The 24,244-nt window shown below is 46.5% G+C and overlaps 1 protein-coding gene across 4 annotated transcripts in view; it reads right to left on the bottom strand.

Moving 5' to 3' along the window:
• KIF6 (kinesin family member 6) overlaps positions 1–24,244 on the bottom strand; it is a 410,860-nt gene that overhangs the window by 100,761 nt on the left and 285,855 nt on the right. For all 4 annotated transcript variants that reach the window (XM_079148124.1, XM_079148122.1, XM_079148123.1 and 1 more), the window contains exon 14: positions 5,314–5,422. In XM_079148124.1, coding sequence (XP_079004250.1) covers positions 5,314–5,422 — 109 coding nt within the window. The remainder of the gene's footprint in view (positions 1–5,313; positions 5,423–24,244) is intronic.

Genomic DNA, 24,244 nt, shown 5'->3' with positions numbered 1-24,244 from the left:
GAGGTGCTAAGGAACTCAGTGAGACCCTGTCTCTAAATAAAATACCAAATAGGGCTGGGGATGTGGCTCAGTGGTCGAGTGCCCCTGAATTCAATCCCTGGTACCAAAACAAACAAACAAACAAACAAACAAAAACTCAACATGGCTGCTAAGCTTCTCATCTTTAGAGAATGAAAAAAATAAGGGGAATTGAGGTAGAATCTCACACAACTTCCGAGACCAGTTCCTGGGAGAATCCCAATCTGCCCTTGGTGTATGACAGACAAAGGTTTTACTCATCCCTGGGGAAGCAGCTGAGGAACCCAACTCCTGGTTCCTTCCCCAGGAGGTAGAACCACACCCCACTCAGGTGGAAACTAGGTGGTAGTTGCTGGCATTCATAAACCACCGAGTCCCCAAGACCTCAGCACCCTATTCCCTGTCATCCCAGCTGGAAGGGTGTCTTTAGATCAGTGCGCCATGCTGTTGGAGGACAAGGGGCTTCCGTGATATCTTTTCTAGTCTCATCTACATCAATTAACTTCGTACATTATTTTTCATGGACTGAGAGAAACACTCTTCCTATCGGAGGATGATAGATGACTGGGCCTGCGTTTTGCCATTTCCTTTCTCTGTAGACTGCACCTGGCACCTCGGTGGCCTCCGTTTATGTGAAGATCCACCCTTTGCTCCTCATGCACTTTTTAAAGACACCAACATTCCTTTTCTATTGTCACGATGGCTGTCCTGTCACCTGTTCCTGCTGGGCTCTCGAGCAGCCTGTTGCCGATTCTCAGCTTCTAGGAAGACATAAGCCTTCCCAAGCAGTTTTTTCGGCTACTAACATTCCTCAAAGTCAATTTCAAGTTGTCATTCTCAAACAAACCAGAGGTTTTCAGGACCATTTTTGTACCCAGCATGTTTTTTTAAAAAACCATGAGGAGGTTGAGGAGATTCTAATCTAATCTCTGCTCTCAGAGTTTATAATTCTAGTTCAGCAGACAAGGTGTAAATACAAAAACAAATGGAAGAACAATAAAGATTAAAATTGACGCCTAATAGGAACCAGGGACCTCCTGTTTGTCATGGGTGTTATTTCCAGAATGTGCCCAAGATTCTTCTCCACCCTCGGTCCAGTTTTCCTGTTGGTTTTAGATTGGCATTCTATTTTATGTTGGGAGGATCCAACTGAGTGAAGGGGCGCTTTTCTTGGCTTAGTTCACATCATCAACGCCTTTATTTCCAATCGCAGTTAATTTCCCTGTTTGTTACCTCTTTTGCTATTTAACGAGACTCTGTGTCTGGGGGATTCGGTTTGTAGAAAGGATTTGCCACAAAAGAATCTTCGCTGTGTGTTGCTTGGGCACTGATATTTGCCAAGCATGGGGTTACCAGGCTCCCTGCATTTTATTATACACTATGAGGATGAGTCATGCCTGGTAAATGTAGTGACTGTGAATTGCAATTGTCTTCTACTGAAAAATCCCACTGAAGAACTGGCTTCCAGGCTCTTGTTCATTGAAGGGCAAACATCCTACTAACATGCCAACATCTTATTTCTGTTGTCACAGACAGGCAGCACAACTTCCCCCACACTGGGGGCCAGGGTTCCATGCAGCAAAGTATTCAGGTAAAAAGGGAAGAAAAACCCTTTGATTAAGTATCATGGAATGCGAAAGTCATTCATTTTCCCCTCCTGCAATTTGAAATTAGTTCTTGTACTCTGGGAGAGTGAAGGGAATCAGGGGGAATTGTGGGTCACCAATAATCCAATCCCTACATGAGGTGTTAGAACCTGCTTGTTATGGCCTAGGGGGCCTTTTGAAAGGGGGACAATTAATCCCAGACCCTCTTTTGTGCACTTTGCCAACCAGAGACATTAGAACAGAAAGTCATTGGACCACGGTCACCCCTGTGAGAAGCGGGGAGTGAAATGGGAGGCTGGGTTGGCTGGTGGGCCCTGCTTGCTGAGACAAAGTAGAGTCAGGCAAGCGATGGAGTACCCTCCCTGGCCAACTGCCCCGGCCCATGTCTATTCCTAGGACTGGCCAACAGATGTCCACGCAGGAGCAGCGGGCAAGGGGCCAGGGTTATTGGAAGAGCATTCCCAAGGGTGGCATAGAGGTCACCCTCTGATCATGTGGGAGCTTTACTGTGGTGTCTGCTGTTGGAATACTGATCATGTAGTTGTTTTTATTATGGAGACATTTTCTCTTGGTCCCCTGCCTTAAGCAGCTTCGAGTGTGTAATATCTAATAATTGGTTAATCTCCATGAAGGCAAACAAGAGCACCAAGATTGAATAAAGAGTGGGATCTGGGTTGCACTTTCTTACCCCTGACTATGAAATAGGCCCTTAATGACTCGTATTATAGTAACATTAAATAGAGGTAGGCATTTTTTAAAATGTGGGCTGGTCTCCTGACTTTTCATTTGATTTTAAAAAACTGATGTGCTGCTGAGAAAACCTATTTGCAGAGTAAAGCTGGGTGAGTCTAATTAATTCCCTTGCAGGGTAGCCAGGGAGATGATGGGGTCACTAGGATGGCTGCCATGCTGAGCGACCTCCATACACTTAAACCCCAAAGCGCGTTCTCATGTCAGTGATTCTTACACTGAATACACAAGAATCAACTGGTAGTTCCCCTGACCCAAACCTGGCATATTTATTACTGAACCAACCAAAACCAGTACTCTGGGACCCTGATAGCTAAAAAAAGACCAAATTTCAGTTAAACGTGCCCAACCGTCCTGACAGTGGTGACAGTTTCAGATGGACATGGTAAGATGACAGTGACTGCGACGCAGCATAACTGCATGTGCCATTTTATATGGGATTCACTACAGATGCAGCTAGGTTCTCCACCACTGTCTCCTTCTGGCATTGAACCATCCCACTGGGGCCTGGGATGGTTTTGCTTTTGTTTCTTGGCCAGGAATCGTTTGATCCTGAAGGTCTCACGAGAAGACGTGGTGAGGAGTGGAATGTCGCGCTCGCACGCACCTCTATGGTCGAGAGAGGGTGAGGAGTTGGAAGATTTTTAATCTGTAGAGTTTGAGGGATCCTACCTCAGAGGTTCTGGATTTCAAGGTGCATGGATATGGTCTAAGCCAGTGGTTTTCAAATCTGGCTGTTACTGGTACCCACTTTTTAAAAGGGATGCTCAGACCCCAACTAACTAAATCAGAAACGCTGGGGAGTCAGCCCAGGTTTGGGAAGCCTTTGTTTTTTGAAGGGGTACTGGGAATTAAACTCAGGGCACTCAACCACTGGGCCACATCCCCAGCCCTATTTTGTATTTTATTTAGAGACAGGGTCTCATTGAGTTGCTTAGGGCCTTACTTTTGCTGAGGCTGGCTTTGAACTTGTGATTCTCCTGCCTCAGCCTCCCACCACCTCGGTTGGAAGGCTTTGAAAGCTCTGTGGAGCATTTTAATATGAAGCCAAGATTATGAGCCATGATATGAGCTAAGCAGCCTCATGAGCATGGACACAACTGAGGCTCTTTGGAGGTCCCTCCTGGCTGGGGCAGTTGTCATATGGTTGACATGTTCACCTTCAGACAGACAGACAAGGAAGGGGTTCCAGGCTACGCTGTCTAACTGGCCATCTTACAAAGACATGGCTTACAGCTGGGACAGCATCTCGAGGTTTATGGAAGCCTTGCGGCTCAGGCTCAAATCTGTGGCCTAGGAGAGAGCACTCAGCTTTCACGAGATTCGCTTTCTCTCTCCCTCCCCGGTTCCCTGGTTTTATTAATTCACTCTTCCCTTCCTTTTAGGCCCCTGCTCTGCTCCCTGTGTGGTTAAAGTACATGCAGTGCGTGTTTCTGGGTGGTGCGCATAGGTTTGTAATTTACAGGAGTTGTGTTCCCGACCGGGCAGTGCTGTCCAGCTCTAGCCCATTGGCAGGTAAAAATCTAGTCCATGGCTCCCACATGCCGCATGCTGATCCAATGGTCTCCCAGGATCACCTGTCTACAGCCCCAGAGAGGGGCGCTCAGAGTGTGTCTAACTCTTCTCGGCCACAGCAGTGTTGCTGTGAGCACCCGCATATATGACCCCTTAGGAGCCCGTGCATTGAGAAATGCTGGGTCACAGGGTTATAGACTTTTTTTGACTGAGAAGGTCTGGACTGCTTTCCAGAATGACTGTGCCCCTGTCGCCACCACTGGAATCCTGAATGATCTCTTTCCCTGCTCAAGTGTGAAAGCCATTGGAACAGTGTTGGCTGGACCTGGGCCTCAGTGCTGTCTGCCTTTCCTTTTCCTCCTTCCTGCCCCCTCCCTGGGGCGGCTGCGTGGGCTCTTCATCTCCATCCTCAAGTCTTTCATTCTACCAACTTCTTTGTCACAGAGAAAACAGAGGTCACTTTTAATCTCCTGCCTCCACTGCTACATTCACACCCAACCCTCCTACTGGTGGTCTTCTAGACGCCGAGGCGCGTCTCACTCCCTCTGCTTACTTGTCCTAGCATCTGACTCTGCCGCCGACGTGCTCCTTCTTGGAACTCTCTCTCGGCTTTCAGGACATGACTTTCTCCTGGTTCTCTCCCCTCTCTCTGCTTCTTCTCAGGTCTCCTTTCCCTCTACCATTCCTTCAAAGGAAGGTCCTCTCACTGTCACGCTCTCCTGAGAGCTCACCTACTTCTCGGACTTCCTTAAATTGTCACTGAGATGTCTCTCCAACCTGGATCTCATTTTAGTTCAACAAACCTGGGTGAAAATGCACCGTGTGCTCGGATCCAGAGTTGCCCATGACCTATAAGAGTTCACAGTCTAGAGCTCCTTCTGAGCAGTCCAGAGGCGCCTAACTCACAGGCCAGCTTCAACAAATTATGTATCTATAAACTTTTTCTACAGGGTTCCAGAATCTCAGTTGACAGCACTGTCTGCTCTGATTGGGGCCTAGAGAATGTACCAAGGCCCTGCGTCACAGGATGTGCATTTATGTCCTTTGACTGAGAAGTACGGGACCCCCGTCTGCAACAGCTGGAGGACTAGAGTTCTAAGCATATAGTTTGGGCCATAGATGTTTTTTTCTGCCTTTGGAACAGAAAGACATTGACAGAGTCACAGATTAATAAGCATTAATGTATGGTTGAGAATTGTAGTAGAGTTATGGCTGTTGGCACCTGCCCCTGTCCTAAGATGGCTCACCCTGATCACTCTGGCTTGATGGGGCTCACACACACACAAGAGAATCACACCAGGCTGAACATGATCCAATGTGAAACTCAATGTGCCTTTCTTACAGAAGTTACCTCGGGCAGATTAGGAAGCACAGAGTGCCTGGTATGCCTCCCTGGGCCAGCTGCTCTCTGAGACAGTCTTACCTCTGTTTCAGAATCTGTTTGTTGTCATCGATGGAAATGCTGTCAGCATGGTCCCTCTTGAAGATTTCAAAAGCTTCCTGGCGTCCTAATGACATTTCCTCTCGCATCCCTGTTAGGAGACACAGGGAAATGGCCTCAATCACAGCATCAGGATCCTATTAATTTCATTGTCACTTTAGTCAGACCACAAAGCCAGCCCTGGCTCCAAGAGGCCCATGGCAGAGAGACTCTGACCAGACAGGTGGCCCCAGGCCCTTCCAGCTGGCTGCCGACCCGCTGAGGAGGCCCTTCCAGCCACAGGACGCCCACTGCACCCTGCAGGGCTGTGCCTGCATGTCCATGTGACTTGTGGGGGGTGGGGTTCGGAATGTCTGGTCAGAGGAAATGAAAACCAGAGCGCCAAGCCCTGGACTGTGGGGACATCTGCAAATGCACTTTCTGCCACCACGCAGTGCCACATCGCTCCTGGTTCCTGTTGTGCCCCACTTTGATTTTCTGTTAAATTTCACCCTGAGTTTCCAGGCATCCAGTTACAGGAATTATAATCCAAACTGGGAGAGACAGAATCTAGAAATTTCTGCCCTTAGTTTCCATGTAATGATCCATCTCTCTTTCTGTGGCTGGTGAGGGTTCTTGGACCTCACTAGAATTAGCTTCTCAATCACAAGACCATGGCAGGGGTCCCTCGCTGATGTCGCACTTCCACATGCTGTTCTGCTATTGCCACTACAGGCCAAGCCTCACGGGGAGGCCCTGCTCAGGGCTTAAAATACGGAGCCTAGGGTCAGACACCAGGTGCCTTCCCTGCACCAGGACCTTTTCATCCCAATCTCCCAAGGCAAGGGTCAGCACAGGTGTGTGTCCGAGATGCCCCCTCAGTGACGGATGCCTTCACAACTGGGTTTTGAATGAATCTACAGAGTCTTTTATTCATTATTATTATTATTATTATTAATATTATACCAGGGATTGAATCCAGGGGTGCTCAACCTCTGGGCGACATCCTCAGCCCTTTTTAAAATTTTTTATTTTGAGACAGGGTCTCACTAATTACTTAGGACCTTGCTAAGTTGCTGAGGTTGGCTTTGAACTCGCCATCCTCCTGCCTTAGCCTCCCAAGCCACTGGGATTATGGGTATGCGCAACTGTGCCTGGATCAGAGACCTTTAAAAATGCTTCAGTCCTTGGTTCCTTTGCCTGGAAGGCCTTTTCCCATGTTTTCAACCTATAGCTCTGCTTATCTTCAAAGCCCTTGGCTGAGCATTGCTACCTCCATGAAGCTGTCCGCCCTCCACTCTGTCCCATTCATGCACCTGCAGCATGCACAGTCAGGTGGACACCCTCCCTCACATAACAGTCAATTCTGGTGAAGTGCAAGTTTCCCACGGGTAGAGGTAATATCTCCACGTGAGTCTCCAGCATCTTGCTTGACGGCTGGCATTTAGACGGTGCTCAGCATGTGTCTATTAGATGATCTGGTCAGGAGTAAAGGGTGATGATGCTGAGCCTTGCTCTAATTGCCATGGGAATGCGGTCCAGGGCTGAGGCTCTGTGAGGCCTAGGTTTCCAGAGCCTTGCTCATCTGGGCCACATACAACATCTCTTGCCTGGAAAAAAACCCGCCAAGTTCCATCTCCCAGCCTCAGCGTGAGGAACTAGACCAGCTCATCTGACACCAATTTAATGATTACTGTGGTAAAAATAGCACCATGAAGAATGTCTGAATGGTGAGGTACACAGCAACACCCCACCCTTTTCCAATCAGAAGCAAATGGGCACGGCTCATTTCTGTCTCCACATCTGTCCTGCACACTCCAGAATCCAGTGGACCTGGGACCTGGTGGGCGTGAGACGCTGAAGGGTGAGCTCTGGTGCACGAGAGACACCAACGTGGGGCACTTTCACCAGCAGAGCCCACGGGAGTCAAGGGATTCACTCCTACTTCTCCTCCCCGCCCCTGGCCCATGTCCAGCCGTAACAATGTGTGCCTTTAACGCACGAGAAAATCAGAGGGCCCGCGTGTGTCTGGAGTGGAGTTAGGGAAGAGGAAAGTTCACAGGCACCACAGCGGAGCCTGCCCAGGGATTCCCAAATTGCCTCCCACAGAGGGGTGAAGAGAAGGCTCCTACCCACCAGGCAGTCACAGTGGTGGGGTGGGCTGGAGGATGGGTGGGTGGGGTGGCTCGTGAAGGGACCTTGCTCTGCTTTCTTGTGGAGTTGAGAGTGTGAATGGGCAGCTGGGTGGGGAAAGAACCCACTCAGGTCTTCCAGTACCCATGGTACTATTTTGGCAGTAAGTCCTAGGAGAACTTGCAATCAACCCAACAGCCCCGAGTCTTCTCTGAGTGTACAGTGGGAACAGAGGCCTATGGAGTGTGCAGAGGAGGTAAGCCCAGGAAGTTAGTTAGCAATTATTTTTTAGAGAGAATCTTAAAAGTTCTAAGAAATTTGGAGCCAGCAGTATAACATATTATACATGAGTCATCATTTACCAAAGATTCAAAATTTAGTTGTGTACACATGTGGGAAAGTCACGCTGGGAGTTACTTAGGGACCCTGTAGTGCCATGGCTGATTATGAGGAAGATGGCATTAGCTTTCCTCCTGCTATAGAGAAAGTATTCTGCAGTTAGGGCTTTTCTGGCTGTGGTGATCACAGGTGAACATGCATTGCTGTGGTGGCTATGATCCTGGAGCTGGCTTCCTAGGTGTCTGCCCAGGGAGGCATGGGGAGGCTGGTCTTGTCCCTAGTCTGAGGGCAAAGAGGCAAAGCAAGGCCTAGATGTCTACAGAGACTTCATGGAAGGCTGCCAAAAGGAGCGTGAGACTGAGGTCCACTGAGAGGCCCACGGGAGGACCCCACAAGCAGCCGAAGTGTGTGAGCTGGGTCTCCGTCTCAGCCTTCTCCTGTCCATCCCCTTCTGTCCCTTTAGAGTTCACATTCAATTTTTTTCCAATTGTACTGATATACCAAATCTCGCCTCAATTTGGGGGTCACTCACAAAATTAATGAACGACTTTTCTCCCCAACTTTTTATTTATTAAAGAGATATGTCCAATTTCTTTTTCCCTGCAAGGATTTAGAAAACAGGCTCTTTCTCCTGTGACAAGCGCTTGTCCTGAAGCACACATTGTATGTATTAGGAAGGGAGGAGAGCAGCGAGGGAGTTTGAAAGCTCACCTTGCTAACGAGACAATCATCTATTTATTTCTTCCTTGGAGAAGTGTTTATTTATCTTAGGCACTGTGCTAGGCAAGTGACAGAGATGCAAAATCCAACAAGAAGATGAAAGCTTTGATCTTTGTGTTTAAAGAGTTCAAAGTCTAGCCAGAGAGAAAGAAAAGGGAACAAATAATTACACGGCTGCTTGCCGCAGGGAGCGGTGTCCAGCACCAGGAGACAAGGAGGAAGAGGGGCAGGAAAGTCCACTGTGTCCGGGAGAGTGGGAGGAGACTGCATGGAGGAGGGGCACATGAACTTCATCTGGAAGAATTCTGAAAGATGGCGTACCATTTGCCAGGTGGGGAAGTAGAAGAGCCCAGGTGGAAGGGGCAGAGAAAGCGTGAATTAAAAGGCAACCTGACATTTGCTGGTAAATGGGTGGAGTTGGAGAACATCATGCTAAGTGAAATAGGCCAAGTCCAAAAAACCAAAGGCCGAATGTTTTCTCTGATAAGTGGATGATGATACATAACGAGGGCGGATGGTGGGGGCGGGTGGAGAGAAGAATGAAGGAACTTTGGATGGTGTAGAGGAAAAGGGGGTGGGAGGGGGTGGGGGGAAGGAAAGATAGTGGACTGAGACAGACATCATTACCCTGTGTACATGTATGATTGCATGAATGGTGTGAATCTACATTGTGTTCAGCCATAGAAATGAAGAGTTGTACTCCATTTGTGTACAATGAATCAAAATGCAGTCTGTAAAGATAAAAATTTAAAGAAAAAAAAAAGGCAACCTGACCAATACAGGTGGTTCTGCCACTCAATGGGAATGACATTTGCATGTTTATAGAAAAGGTGGGGAGGGTAAGAGTTGCCCAACTTTTAAATTAGTTCTGCTCTTCCATGGTTTTTTCCAGGGAAAGCAGGCCTGATGGAAAGGCAAGGTGTGTGGCATTCCGAATGGCCTGCTAGGAGGCTTACCCATGAGATCATACTCTAGTGAGTGCCTACTTTGTCCAAAACTTTTTTTTTTTTCACAGATTCACAGAAGAACTGAACCCTGAATTTTGTTGACTATTTACATAGTTTACTTGATATGTTAATAAGCTCTATTATTATTTCTAGAATTTGTAAGCTCCATAAGAGCAAGGATTTTGGTGAGTTTTGTTTGCAGCAATATTTCTAGCACTTGAACAATCCCGGGCACTTAGGAGGAACTTGATCAAATGTCTTTTATTGATCCCAGGGCCTTGCGCATGCTAGGCAAGTGCTCTGTCATTAAGCTACATCCCTAGTCCTTTTGATAAAGAAATTATTTTGAGACAGGGTCTTGAGATTTGCCTACGCTGGACTCAAACTTGTGATCCTCCTGCCTTAGCCTCCCAAGTAGTTGACATTATGGGCCCATGCCACCCTGCCTGGCACAATTAGATGTTTTTTGAATGAATGAATGAGCAAATGTTTTCCCTTTTGTTAGAGCAAAGGTGATGCTTTTGGGGAGCTGAAGCAGGGGCACTGCTCTCCACCACCATGCTACTGGGCAGGTTCATCCCCTCCGTGGTATGTTTTAGAAAATTCAACACGGTCTTCTCCCCATTATACGTTGCTGTGCTCAAGAGTCCACTATTAGAGATGAATTCCAATTCCAAGAAACTTTCGTAAAAATGCAACCAGCCTTGAAGGTATCACTATTTTGGGGCTAACAAAGAAAAATTTTATAGTTTGTTGACAACTAGATAACAGGACCTTCAAAGACATACATTTTACTTTCTTCCCAACTTGGTTAGTCAGAATCAGTTCTCATCAAGGGTTAGGGTCTTCAGAGTTCTGATCTGCTGTGCTCATTTCTAGCTCAGTTGTTTGCTTTTAGTGAATTTCAGTCATAGGTCCAAGTGCTGAATCCCAGAAAATATGGATGAAGATGAGAACCTGTTGGCTTGCTGAGCCACAGGCCCAGAGCCAACCCCTAGGAGACTCCCCAAAACACACACTGCATTTCCAGGTTGTGCGTAGGTTGGAAAATATTTACAAGACTCAAAGGTAAAACCTCTTCTGGATTTTGATACTGATCAAAGAGCATGTTGGCAGAAATGGCAGTCAACAGTTTTTAAAGACTAGCCTCGGACTTGGGTTTCTGTAGACATCCACATGCGTTGGTCCTTTTTTTCTCTTTTTTTTTTTTTTTTTTTTGGTACCAGGGATTGAGCTCAGGGCCACTCCACCACTGAGCCACATCCCCAGCCCTATTTTGTATTTTATTTAGAGACGGGGGGTTGCATAGCCTCTCTTTTGCTGGCTTTTAACTTGGCGATCCTCATGCCTCAGCCTCCGGAGCTGCCGGGATTATAGGCACGAGCCACCATACCCGGCTTCTCCTTTCTTACAAAGAGAATCCAGATCTTGGAGGAAATAAAACCAGGACTCCTTACAGACGAAAGGAACAGGTAGCCAAGTTCTGACCAAAAAGGTATGAAGGGAATTGCTTTCTTTCTTATTCTTTTAAAAATATTTTTAGTTGTAGATGGTCATGATACCTTTATTTTTATTTATTTATTTATGTTTATGTGGTACTGAGGTTCAAACCCAGGACCTCACACATGCCAGGCGAGCGCTCTACCACTGAGCTACAACCCAGCCCCTATACTGATTTCTTAATGCCCTATTTTTTGCATCCTAAAATCCACTTCCTTATTTTGTTAAAGCCTATAGTTCAGCACTCTGGAAGCCCTCCCCACCCCTGGCACAGGGTCCCATGGAAACCAAATGGAGAGGACGAATGAGATGGGTGGAGTTCCAGCTACAGCCTGTGGCCTGCTGTCTGACTCTCTTTATTCTGGGGCAGGTGGGCCAGAACTTATTTCCCTGGGTGCTTCCAAACAACCTACTGCTGCTGAAGTTATTGCTTACAAATGGACAAAAGTCAAATGATGGAGGGTTGTGTTATTCATGCTGAAAATGATTTCCTACTCAGAGCCAAAAATATATTTTCTTTGGGAGACATTTATTCTTGCAAGACCTCAGTGCTTTCTGACTAAAGAAGAGAGGGGAGGAAAGACCAAGAGGGAGTGATGTAAACTGAGGGGGTAGTTTCCAAAGGGAGGGAGGTTCGGACATAGTTTGAGACTTAAAGCACAAGAAGGCTCCGAGCCGGGTGGGGGCATTTTGCGCTAAGACAGGGAGGAAGCTGGGTATGCGAGGATGATTATCTATGGCTTGACAGTGGAAATTCTTGAAATGGAAGGTAAAGGACGGCTCTGATGGAGCCAGATGACTAACATGTACACCGTGTGGTGGGTGGCAGTGCCTGCGAGGGTGAGAAGGAAACGGCGGGGGAGGCTGCTTTTGAATGGTACTTGATATAAGGCTGTGTAGGCGTGGGAATTTCTCAGGTGTGGACCTTGGTGTCATACACAGACATTCTCTCATCAATAATTAGAACAGAACTCCTACCTGTGTGTGTGCTGAAGTCAGAATGAATGAGCCCGTGGAAGGAGGAGGAAGGACTGAGATGAGAGATGAAGCAGAGCTGGCGGAGGGATAATCTGTCAAGGTGCAACATGAAACCAAGACCAGAGGTCATAGCTTTTGATGTGGAGACCAGAGACCTGATCTTCTGGAATGACCAGGGACACTTATCTAACCTACTTCCTGCTTTTGACTGACAACTTCTGAAACGAGCTAGTGCCAGGAGAGATATGAGAATTGGAGGAAAGCTCAGTGATCCAATACCTTCGAGAATGGTGCTTGGGATAAGGATGTCCCCAGGGCCCTAAGGAGAAAACGACAGCTACAGCTGGGGTGAAGGACAAGTCAATAGCTTCTAGCCTGCAGAATCAAGAACCCACTGATGCTGGGCGGAATAAATGTAGGGGACAGTCTTACAAAGGGACCATCTCCCAGGAAGATTAGAGGGGACATCTGAGATGCTGCCTTCACCTTCCTCCCCCTCCGTGGGGAGGATGCTGTCATTTAGGAAGGAGGAGCTCTTTGGAAGGCACATGAAAGACCAGGCTAGCACCATGTGGCCCTGGATCACCACTGTCCCTCCTCACACCCATGGAAGACTCCGCTAACCACTGGCAGCATTCTTGGCCGGGGAACTGATTATAGCATTAGAGCTTCCACAGAGCTTTTCCGGCAGGCTCTACAGTCAATCATCGCTGGCACAGAAGCTCTCCTTTAATAGATGGCTTCCAGATTACTAACCAATTAAACGACAACTGCCATTTAATAATAGTCACTACTGTCACTTTGATCATTCCTGTGCTGCACGTTCCATCACCTTAGAAGCTGACCTGCACTGATATGCAGACGGCCCCCTGCCTAGCACTGTCACTGCCCCAGTGTGGCGGGACCAGTGAGGGGTGACCGTCTGTGAGTAGAGGCCGAGGAGTCCTCCATCCACTTCCTCTACCATCAGGGGATGGAGGTCACCACAGAGAGCAGTTTACTTGAAAGGGCCAGGAGCAGCCCAGCTACAATTTAAAGGGATGTTGGGTGGGTCCAGTACGATATGGAATCTGAGGATGAGGGGAAGAAAAAAACCACTTAGCCACGGCCAAAGTGGCTGCAGATGTGGAGACCAGAGATCAGACCTTTTGGAGTGACCAAGGACACTCCTCTAACTACTTCCTGCTTTTGATTGACAACTTTGGAATGGGCTAGTGCCCCAAGGCCTTGGGGTTAAAGGCCTGTGCTCGACCCAAGTGATATCACCTGGGCTGAAATCCTTGGCTAAGGATTTGCCTTGGAGTTTCCTAGGTTGCCACATGAAAGATGTCAAAGGAAAACCTTTAATTAGAAGATTCTTAGGGCTGGCTTGGACCAGGCTGAAGCAAGGCGGGCTTGGCAGGGGCTCCAGGGAGGAGAGCAAAAGGAAAATCTGAAGTGGAAAGCCACATAAACCTTAGGAGACCCACCCAATGGTGGCACCACATCTAAATAAGTCAGATGGGCTCCTGACTCCTGGTGCCAGAAATCACACATCCCACCAGCAGCCCACACAGGCCCTGAAGTGCAGACCTCGGGGACTGGCTGGGATTAAAGGGCAAGAGCTCAAGGTGCGTTGTGTTTTCTTTTTGTCTTGGCAACTGTGTCTGATTCACCCTCCTGCTGCTGTGACCCTGTCTTGGATCTTCCCCTGAGCAGGTGAAGGAAGACCTGGCATGCCAACTGGGTGGATGGCCTGGAGCAGCTGAAGGACAGGCAGCTCCCTGAGGGTAGGCTTCTGTTTTCAGTGGTAACATAAGACTTCTAAGTAGTGGTCCTCAAGTTCTTCTGCAGAAAATGCTCATTTTCCTAGTCTAGCCCCTCCAGAGCTTTTCTTTTATGAGTATTCTCCTTCAGAACAAAGTGCCCATGTGGGCTGCCTGCAGAAACCCGTGGATAGATGCAGCCTCTGAGTTTGGAAAGCAGCCTGGGTCATGTTGGCATTTCTGGGTTTTGGAGTTAACTCAGGAATCTGGAGGCCAGCAACGTTTCCATTAAACAAGACAGCATGCTGCGGCTCCTGCAGCCAGGCTAAGCTGGATCCCTAATGTCTTTTCTATTGATTTTAGCCCATAGATGTGGCAGCCCTGAAAGAGCCTTGGTGTCTAATTCCATGCCCAAGATTTGGACCAACCCTGGGAATTTGGGTGGTAGGATGTGTGTGTCCTGACTTCTTGTGGGTAGCAGAGCAGTTGACTGACAGGCCCACTGAAGAGAAAGGCTGTGTTCCTCTTCAGTGTAGAAAGATGCTTCCAATTCTGCAGAACCTGAAACACACAGGGTTCCCTGAAGTTAAGATGTCTTGGGACACTTCCAAAGGACTGGGTAACAGGGTCCTGCTGAGTGGCTGCCCCCTGGTGAGTCTAGTTCTTGTGTCAGCCTGTGCTTTGGAGACAGTGGCTGAAGTGTTGCTGACATGCCCTGTTTTCTGAAAAGTGAGGCACTTCCCATCTATGGCTCAGTGAGGAAAAGTTCCATTCTAGTCTCCAATTTATCTTCATATATTTTGAAAAAGAGAATTCCAGAACTACCTTCTAGCTCAGTAGTGAAAACGCCTGAAATGTGTGTGGCTTTAAGTAAAATTCTGTTTTCCTGGCTTGAAAGTAAGTCTAAGGCAAGACAAATTTAAATATGCTACTGTTTTTAAGTCCTTTTGTGGTATATTTACACTACAGAATAAATATTACGCAGTTATAATGAAGAGTGAAATCACGGCATTTGCTGGTAAATGGATGGAACTAGAAGCTATCATGCTAAGTGAAATAAGCCAATCCCCCAAAACCAAAGGCTGAATAGTCTCTCTGATATGCAGATGCTTACTCACAATAAGGAGCAGGGAGGGAAGAATAGAAGTTCACTGGATTAGACAAAGGGGAATGAAGGGAAGGGAGGGAGATGGGAATAGGAAAGAGAGTAGAATGAATGGGACAGAACTTTCCTCTGTTCATATATGAATACACAGCCAGTGTAACTCCACATCATGCACAACCACAAGAATAGGATCCTAATTAGAATAAGTTATACTCTATGTATGTATAATATGTCAAAATACACTCTACTGTCATGTATATCGAAAAAGAATAAAATAAATAAATAAAAACATGCTGCTGTTCTCTGGGGGAAAAAAGATGGGGAAATTTGTGCCTGCATGTGTGTGTGTGTGTGTGTGTGTGTGTGTGTGTGTGTGTGTGCGCATGCATGTGTGTGTGCTTTCCATGTACTAAGCATTGTTCCCTATTTCAGAAACATTAACTTGATCTTCACAATTTTATTGGGGTGGTGAACAAAGCTTATCAAGAATTCATATAGGCTACAGGTATTACATATGCTGTCTCATTTCTCACCATGACCCTGTCAACTAGGTAGTAATTGAAGCCAAGAGTTTAAAAGTGACTTAAAGTCAACAGTTGGTAAGTGGCAAAGCTATAACTTGATCTTAGGTTTGTCTCACTTCAAAACCCTCCATATTTTTTAGTGGAAAGGGAATATTTATTTTTTAAGCTTTATTGAGTTATGTATAATTGAGAAAATTGTACATATTTGAGGTATACAACATGACTGGATATAGGTATATATTGTGAAATGATTATTACAATCCAATGAGTTAATACATCTATCACCTCACAGAGTTATTGTGTGTGTGTTGTGGGGGGTAAGAATGTGTAAGACCTACCCTTAGTAAATTTCAAGCACACAATCCAGTATTATTTAACTATAGTCACCATGCTGTACAATATATTCCCCAGAACTTGGTCATCTTATAACTGGAAGTTGATACCCTTTGACCAACATCTGCCCAAATTCCCCAACCCCTGGCAGCTACCATTCTTCCATTTCTATGAGTTTGATTTTTTTCCAAAATGCTCATTTTTCCATGCTGAGTTGCTGAGGGAAAATCATTGCCAAGAACTAATGACCTCAATACTGCCAGCAGACCACTGATGTCAGTCCTTGGGGTCAGGAGATCAGAGGTGGTAAAGAAAATAAGGAAACTGGGGAGGGTTGTAAGCTGGGATGTGGACTGAAAGCCATCAGTGCAGATGATGGTTCAGAAGAGCAGGAGAGCTCTGTGGGGGACAGAGGAAGGCACCGGAGGCCCAGGGAGCTGCTTCTTTGGGAAACTCAGGCGGGGGCTGGGGAGCATGAGGGCCAGAGCTTGGAAGAGCAGAACGGAATGGGTCGCCCTGATGCCTTGACTCTGCCATTAAGGACTCTGGTTAGCAGACTGACAGGACCGATCAGTGCTCTTTCCCTATACAGAACTTGTGCTCTAAAAGGTATCCATGATAAAGTGGTAGGTTTTTTCTTCCCTCCCCTCCCTCCCCCCCTTCCTTCCTTTTCTTTTTTGGTACTAGGGATGGAACCCAGGGGTGCTTCACTACTGAGCTACATCCTCAGCCCTTTTAATTTTTCATTTTGAGACAGGGCCTCATTAAGTTGCTGAAGCTGGCCTCAAACTTGCCATTCTCCTGCCTCGGCCTCCCAAGTTGCTGGGACTGCAGGCTTGGGGAATCATGCCAGATTGATAAGGTGGTTTTGGCATTTGAAGTTGTTTGTATTTGGACTTAAGTCAGAGATGGGTGGAAACTATAGAGCAGAGAAAGAGTCAGGGTCCAGTTTCTAGAGTGTGGGCTTTGGGGAGAATAGAGCCCCAACCCTAAGTGAGCAGTAGCCATGAAAAAGAGGTGAGACAGACCCAGGAGGCCATCCTCTTCCCTCTGACTTCCCTGTGGTCTGACTGCTTCTTCTCTGGGAAGCACTTTATTGTTAAAACATAACATTTGTTGAATTATTCAGGCAGTGAGTGAATTGGTGAAGCTGACCATCTGTCAACAAATACTGGGTATCCACTCCACAGACGACCCTTTTCTATGTTGGAGATAAAGAAAAGAAATATAGTCCTTGACTTTACAATTTAGTTCTGTAGGTATGAAAAGGTCACAGCTTCTGTTAAACATGTGGAGAAACAGTAGACAATGCACTGACAATCACCTGGTAGAGATGTTGTAGAGGATTTTGAGGGAGTAAAAGAGGGGTACTATTGGATTGTGGAGGGATTTCTCAGGGAACATTCAAGGAGCAGGAGCTGGGGGAGAGGGGATCAGTGTTATTCTTGCATAGGGAAGAAAGTGGCAAAGACATAGCTATGCAGCGGAGCCCGCTAGGTGCAGGGCCTGGCTTGCAGATTCACTGGTAGGAACTGGGGGTTTGTTTTGGCTGCTGGGAGAATTTGGGCCCAACATCCAGGACCAGACACCACCTTAGCCTGCTTCCTACTTGCCCACTGGAGCTTTCCACAGGCTTGTCCCTCAGGTGAGTGATGATTTGCCTTAGTGTAACATCAGGCCACTCTTCTGTAATTCTTGTTCAGTGGTTGGGAAAGGAGGTAGGATTTGGAGTCAGAAGACATAGGTCTGAGTGCTGGTTTCAATGACTAGCTGTATGACCTAGGCCCTGCTTTTGACATTGCTCTGAGTCGCAGGCTCCTCATCTATTCAATAAGGCAGATAATTCCCATGTCATATCGTGAAGGATTAACAAGAGTAGAAGCACTTTGTACATATCTCTACTTTAGAACCACTGAATACCTTTAGAACAATGTATTCCCATGACCATCTCACCTTCTCACCTCCCCACCCATCCGTCAGTCTGTGAGTTCCCAAGAGGGGCCACTTCAGCTCCAGGCTCACTGCCTGGAACGCAGTAGATACTCCATACAAGATTGTTGACTGGATGAGCAAAGATGAGCTATCTCTGGTGAAACTGTTTTCCTTAAAAGAGTTGTTTGTTAAGCTGTGCACACTGCATATCTTAAATGCATTTTTCTGTGTATATATTCTACAATAAAAATAAAGAAAACAGCAAATGGCAGCTATGAATCATTTACTTAAAACTCTTTGACAGAATGAATGAATAAATGTGGACTACACTATAAACACTGAAAGTGAAAAAATGAGTTATAATGATCATCCTAAGTAATACTGAGTCATCTGAAAACCTGCTCACAGCAAGCTGTGGAGAGGGCAGAGCTACTTTAACACAGTAGGAGAATTCTGAAGGTAGATGCAAATTATGGGGTAGCAATGCGGGGAGAGAGAGTGGCTCACAGTGTCTGGTTGGCTCCCCTGCTTCTGTGCTCTCCGCATCTCAACCACAGCAGCCTGGCTCATTCCACAGTCACGACCTCACCTCATGAAAAAGTCAGTGCCTCAGGACAGGGGCTTCCTTGTCTTCCCATCACCGTGTCTATCCAGGGACTCTCACCTATGCCCAGGGTCCATACTTTCCTTCTGGTATCAATGGAACGCGCGTCTGCCATCTGGTCAAATGCTAACCCTCCACCTGGGCTCTAGTTCCCAAACTCTTCTCCTGGCCTTTCTTCCTCGCTGTGACATATGCCCACACTGGAACCCGAGTGGTCTTCCAAGAACACAGTCATGTTGCTGTCTGTTTTAAACTCTCCAGTAGCTTCCCTTGGCAAACCCCAACCTGAACCAATACAGTCTTCTTGACCCAGCAGGAGGGGCTCCTGACCACCCTGGGCCCTCCTCCACTTCCTCCTCCTCCACCTCCATCCGGGGCTCCCTTGCTCACACTTTCTGTTTTCTCACTCTCCGGCCTTCTTCCACGTCCTCACCCATGTCAATGCTACTCCTACCTTTGGGCCTTTATGCTTTTTGTTTCTCTGGGATGTTCTTTCCCTGGATCTTCATGATTATCAAATCAGTATTCAGTTCTCAGCTCACATGTTACCTTCTCTGGTGCCCAATCCACCCCAATCATCTACCTTATTTTTCTATTTGATATCCTTTCTAGAATTTGCCACCATCTGAAACTACATGCACTTATGTATTGTGTTGAGTGAAAATTCCACAAAGGCTAACCTATATTGATTACTTCTTCTCCAGTGCTGGGAGAAAAGAAATAAAATAAGAAAAGGGAAGGAAGGAGAGAAGGAGGAAGAATCACGATTCTACTTGAAGACTTGAAGTAGGTCCTCTAAAAGGTACCAGGTAGGCACCCTTGTCCCTGCCTTCCTGCATCAAGCCCAAACTGCTGCTCTATGAAGATCCTGACCCCTGTCTGACTTCTCTCCTTTCTACATCCACAATCAAAAATTTAAAAATAGTCGTTCTGTCTGGGGACACTGGCTGGGGTCAGCTTCCACAGGCCCTGACTGACCCATGTCCTGAGTAACCTTATCACCTCACTCTTCCACTCTTTCTCACTAGGTTTTCAGTTTTGTGGTTGTGACTTATTTTGTTTGTATTTCCTGCATTTTAGACCTATAAATAATTATTTCTAAAGGGAACCAAACTAACCACCACATACAAATGGTGAAGAGATTGGTGGGAGTAGCTCCCTACCCTTTCCCTGGCAAGAGTTACGGTTAAGAAAGAGAGAGAGATTGGCGTATCTCACTTAGCATGATATCCTCCAATTTCATCCATTTGCCTGCAAATGCCATAATTTTATCATTCTTCATGGCGGAGTAATATTCCATTGTATATATCGCTGATAAGCGGATGAAGACATATAAGGGGGGGTAGGAGGGGTTAGCGTTAGGGTTAGGGTTAGGTTTAGGGTTAGGGATAAGGAGGGTGGTAAGAATGGAGGAAGGAAGGACTGTACAGAGGGAAAAGAGGTGTGGGAGGGGTGGGGGAAAGAGAAAAAATAACAGAATGAATCAAACAATATTGCCCTATGTAAATTTATGATTTTTAATTAAAATAAATAAAAAAATAAATGGGAAATCATTTAATATTAAAAAAGAGAGAGAGAGAGAGAGAGAGAGAGAGAGAGGGGAGGGGAGAGGAGGGGAGGGGAGGAGAGGAGAGAAGAGGGGAGATTTTGGGTTATTTGGCATCTCTCCGGAGAGCTGTGGGGTCAGCCATGTGAGTATCTGTGCCTGGCATCTGTGTATCCTCAGCAGAGCAGTGAGTTGCCATCGTGAGACGTTTGTACCAAGCCACTCAGAGAGGTTTCTGAGGAACTGTTCTCTAGTTACACCGTCCTACAGGAGTGCAGGGAGGAACGTGGTCAGTACAGAAGCAAGTCCTAAAAATGTTAACTCCCACATGAGGAGCGTGTCAGATGAAGTAAGAACACATAAATAATACTACTTTAGTTTTCTGATTACCAAGGTACAGCTTGCCCGGTGGAGAAAGTCTGCAAAGCACGGAGCAGTGTAGAGAAGGACAAGTCCCTCCACCTTCCTTCTGGCTCTCCCTGTGCTTTGTTCTGCTACATAGTTAAGATGATAATGTACATACTGTTTTGTAGCCTGTTTATTCCACTCAACATTATCTCCTAATCCTTTTTATGTTGTTAAAATCTTCATGAATGGTACTTTTTATTGCTGTATAATATATCATCATTATAATCCATTCCCCAACATTGGACATTTACAATGATTTACAGATAGGCTACATAAATAAAGTTGCATCAAGTGTCTTGTTGCATAAATACTATTCCACATTTAATTAATTGTTTCAACAAGTATTTACGGTGGCCACTATCTCTCAGTTACTGTTCTGGCAACAGGGAATATGGTGGTGAAGAAAGGTTTGCCTCCTTTGGAGAGCTTACATTCCACTGAGGTCAACAGATAACATACAATTGCTTAGCTCTGTGAAGGATAATGGGAAGTAATGGAAAGGAATGGATAGAAAGATAAGATGACAAGGGAGGCTGTTTTACTTAGGGAGACCAGGGGAGGCTTCTCTGAGGTAGGGTGCTTGCACATTATTTCTGTAGATTGTTTCCCAGAAGGAGTTGCAGAATTAAAATTCTTGCTTTTTAGGAAGCCAGTGGATTCCCTGACAGTCGTTCTGGGGGAAATAACTGCTGTAACCCCCCAGGGCACGAGCTTGAGCTCACTCCTTTGGCCCTTGGCTTTCCTATGGGAAATGGAAACACACAGACCTGAATGTGTGTGTGGTAGGGGCAGGAGAAGTGGTGGCTGTGGGAATGGACGTTAAGGTTCCCATATCCCAGAAACACTGGGGATCAAACACAAGTCACCGAAAAGGGAATGAGCAGGCTGTGAGAGGCTGCAAGGCATTCCAGTGTGAAAACCTAACTGGAAGAAGGTTCTGAAAAGTGCGGTATGAAAGTATGGCAGGAATGCTGTGTTGTGGCACACATTAGGTAGCCAATAATATATACAGGGTGAAAGGAAGTCCCAACCTCCTGAGGAGAGCTTCCTTCAACTAGGCCCCGCCTCCTGAAGTTTCTGCCACCCCCCAGAAATGCCCTCCAATTATGAATCTGCGGACAGAGTAATCCACTCATGAGGTCAGAGCCCAATTACGATTCAGTTACTGCCCCAAGGCCCACCTCTGAACACTGCTGCCCTGGGGACCCAGCCTTCAACACATGTGCCTTTGGGAGACATTTCGGGTCACAGGCGGTGACCTTGGTTTCTTCACTCATGAAATGGGCCTAATGGTGTCACTTCATAGGCCATTTGGAGATTAAAAGGGATTGACATGGAAAACGCAATGCTGTACCTAGTGTGGGTTCTTCATAAATGCTTGTTTCTCGCCCTCATCTTGTACACTTGGGCAGAAAAGGGCCTGGGATAGTAAGAGGTGGGACAGTGGCATTGAGAGAGTTCAAGGTAAACTCTGTCCAGAGCTGGACATGTGTCCATCATTTAGACTGTGCTTTTTTGAGTTCTCCAGTCTGAAGTAATAAAATTATTTTTGCATATAAAATATTTAATGTGTGTTGATGTTGACAAAAAACTCCGAGATGGAGTTTCCCACTCTGGTTGACAGCTAATGACAAGTAAAGTCACCAAGGCAACCATTCTAGCATCAGATTTAAATGCTCTTCTCTTCACTTAAGAAGATGAACCTGACTTGGAAAGTATAGCTCAGGTCATGTCCCAGCCTCCTGTCTGTCCTTCTGGCAGGGTTGTTGCTCTGGATCAAGGTCCCTCCCTGTCCTCAGGCCCTGCTCTAAGTTCTGGGCCAGGTCACACTCTCTTCCAGTTGGTGGAAGAGAGTGATCCAGTTGGTGGAAGAGAGTGATCCAGTTGGTGGCTCTTTTCAAGGGGGAGCCACTCTGGGGACAGGACACTCCTTGTTTATGTAGAGCTACAGTGTGGGGCAGGATACACACATCAAACGCTGCCACCGATGGGTCCTTTCCCTTTTACAGCTCTAGTGATTGATGAGGGTCCTTTGCCCTTGAGGCACCTCATGGAAGACACTGCTCTGGGCTATCCACTCCTGGCTTCGTGGCTTCTACCTGCGTTTGCCCTCTGTTTTTTTGGTTTTTTTTTTGGCCTTGTTTCTTCATGTGCGGCAGCACATGAGCATCTTCTTCCTGGGAACTTGCATTAATAGCTTTTGTCTGTGGGTTTTTTTTTTTTTTTTTGGTCCTGTCTTTTTAAAAAGCCAGAAGCAGAATTGGATTGTGGAGAGCGATGCAAGTCATGGGACTCTAATTGCCCCCATCTGCTCTATGGCAGGAAGAGGAGGAGGAAGGAAAGGGTGCTTTAGTTTGATGAAGAAGCAGCTAAATTTGATTTGCTTAAAAACTCCAATTGGCACTCATCTGTGGTGGAGATGTTGGCTGGAGATGCTGCAGGCGGGTTAACTGTTGGTGGCTGGTGTGGCTTGGTAGAAAGACTGGCTTCTCTACCCCGCTCAGGAAGCTGCCTCATACTTCCTTGGGTTCCCTAACGAGCTTTGGGTTGCCCTGGGCTGTAATTTGCTCTCTGGATATAAAGAATGTAAAGAGGGAGCAGGCTGAAAGCCCCTCTGGCTGGGCTTCCTCTTGTTACAAACAACCAGTCTTTGAACTTGTAATTACGAGTCATGGGGCTCCCAGTCTGGTGCAAAAGTGACTCATTTTAACTAAATTATCAGTTTTGTCCTGTTACCAAATGCTGTGATCAACCATTCTGTATTAAAGGAAAAAAGAAAAAAAGGGACTTTTTATTAAAAGAGTAGGGTGTGTAGAAAGAGAGCAAACTGTACTATGCTTTCCAGACGTATGGACCAAAGTCAAGCTCAGGCCCGGAGTGAGCCAAGCAGCAGAGTAAACAGTAAAAAATGGCACAGAAAGCAAGTGACCGGGAAAATTCATTTCAGAACTGATGCGTGATCGGCCTTTGGGGCCAAGAGCAGAAGATTCCTACAGTGTCTGACTCGTGGGCATTCTCCCCTCCCCCAGCTCTGCTAATTCACTCGGGCTTACCGGAAGAAGATCTTTCTTTGGGTTGAATCCACACTTTGTTAGTCAGTGATGACAGATGCCTCTGTGTTGCCCAAAGCTAGTTACTTAGACAGATGGACTGACAGACACAGCAATCATATTAAATAAATGTGATCTAGTGATGGGTCCATGGTGGGAGAATCCGAGGCCTTCCATTACAGAGCCCGCTCCTGAGGGCACCTGCTCCATTAGTGCTCTTTGGCAGAGGAAACCCTGAAATGCTCATTATCTCTGTCAGCTGCAAAAGTAGTAACTGATCTGAAAAGACACTCTGATGCCTTGGGTATGATTAGCACTGCCCGGGACTGCAGTAAGGAGAAATGCGCCCACCGCAGGCTGGAAGGCTGCACGGTCCAAGCGTGTGTTTGAGATTTCCAACACAATCTTTTTAAACAGCTGCCCATTTCTTCTGCACCACCGAAGAAGACACCATAAGCTACATGGGGAATTTGGCTCCGGGTTAAACTGTCTGACTTCCAAATTTTACATCCTTCCCAAATTGCTTTCAATTTAAAACTGCTTTTCTTGTTTCTTGAATCCATTACTTCTTGTCCCTCCCCCAGAAATAATGGGGACCAGAAGGCTGTTTTCATATGTTCCCCAACCCCCCCAAAATAAAATCTATTAATCAATCACTTTCATGATTCCTGGTAGAATAATTAACGTACTTTGTTCTTGCATTCCTTCACATTCATTTCAACACACAATAAAGGTGCGTTTTATAAAAGTAAGCATGTGTGCATGGAAGTGCTAAAGTGGACTGTCAAAGAAGAGTCTAGAAGAGGTCAGCCTTATGCCAGGATTTGCTTCAAGGTCAGTTAGATATTGTTTGATGCTCAACTTAATAACGAGAGCAGTGGACTCAACAATAAGTCACTGTAGAGATTGACTGAGTTCCACCTACCAGTTATTAGGGCAGGAGAGAGGACGGTGGCCCAGGAGGGGAGGCAGGCAGTTGCTCTCGGGTGGCTAACCAAAAATCAACACCATGTCTCTTCACCTGTGCCTCTCCTAACTGTGGGCCAGCACTGTCCAGCACAGACAGGATG

The sequence above is a fragment of the Sciurus vulgaris genome, assembly GCF_902686455.1.
Source record: "Sciurus vulgaris genome assembly, chromosome: 7".
Lineage (NCBI taxonomy): Eukaryota > Metazoa > Chordata > Mammalia > Rodentia > Sciuridae > Sciurus > Sciurus vulgaris.
The sequence above is the reverse complement of the archived record's forward strand: the minus strand, read 5'-3'. Positions and strand labels throughout refer to the sequence as shown.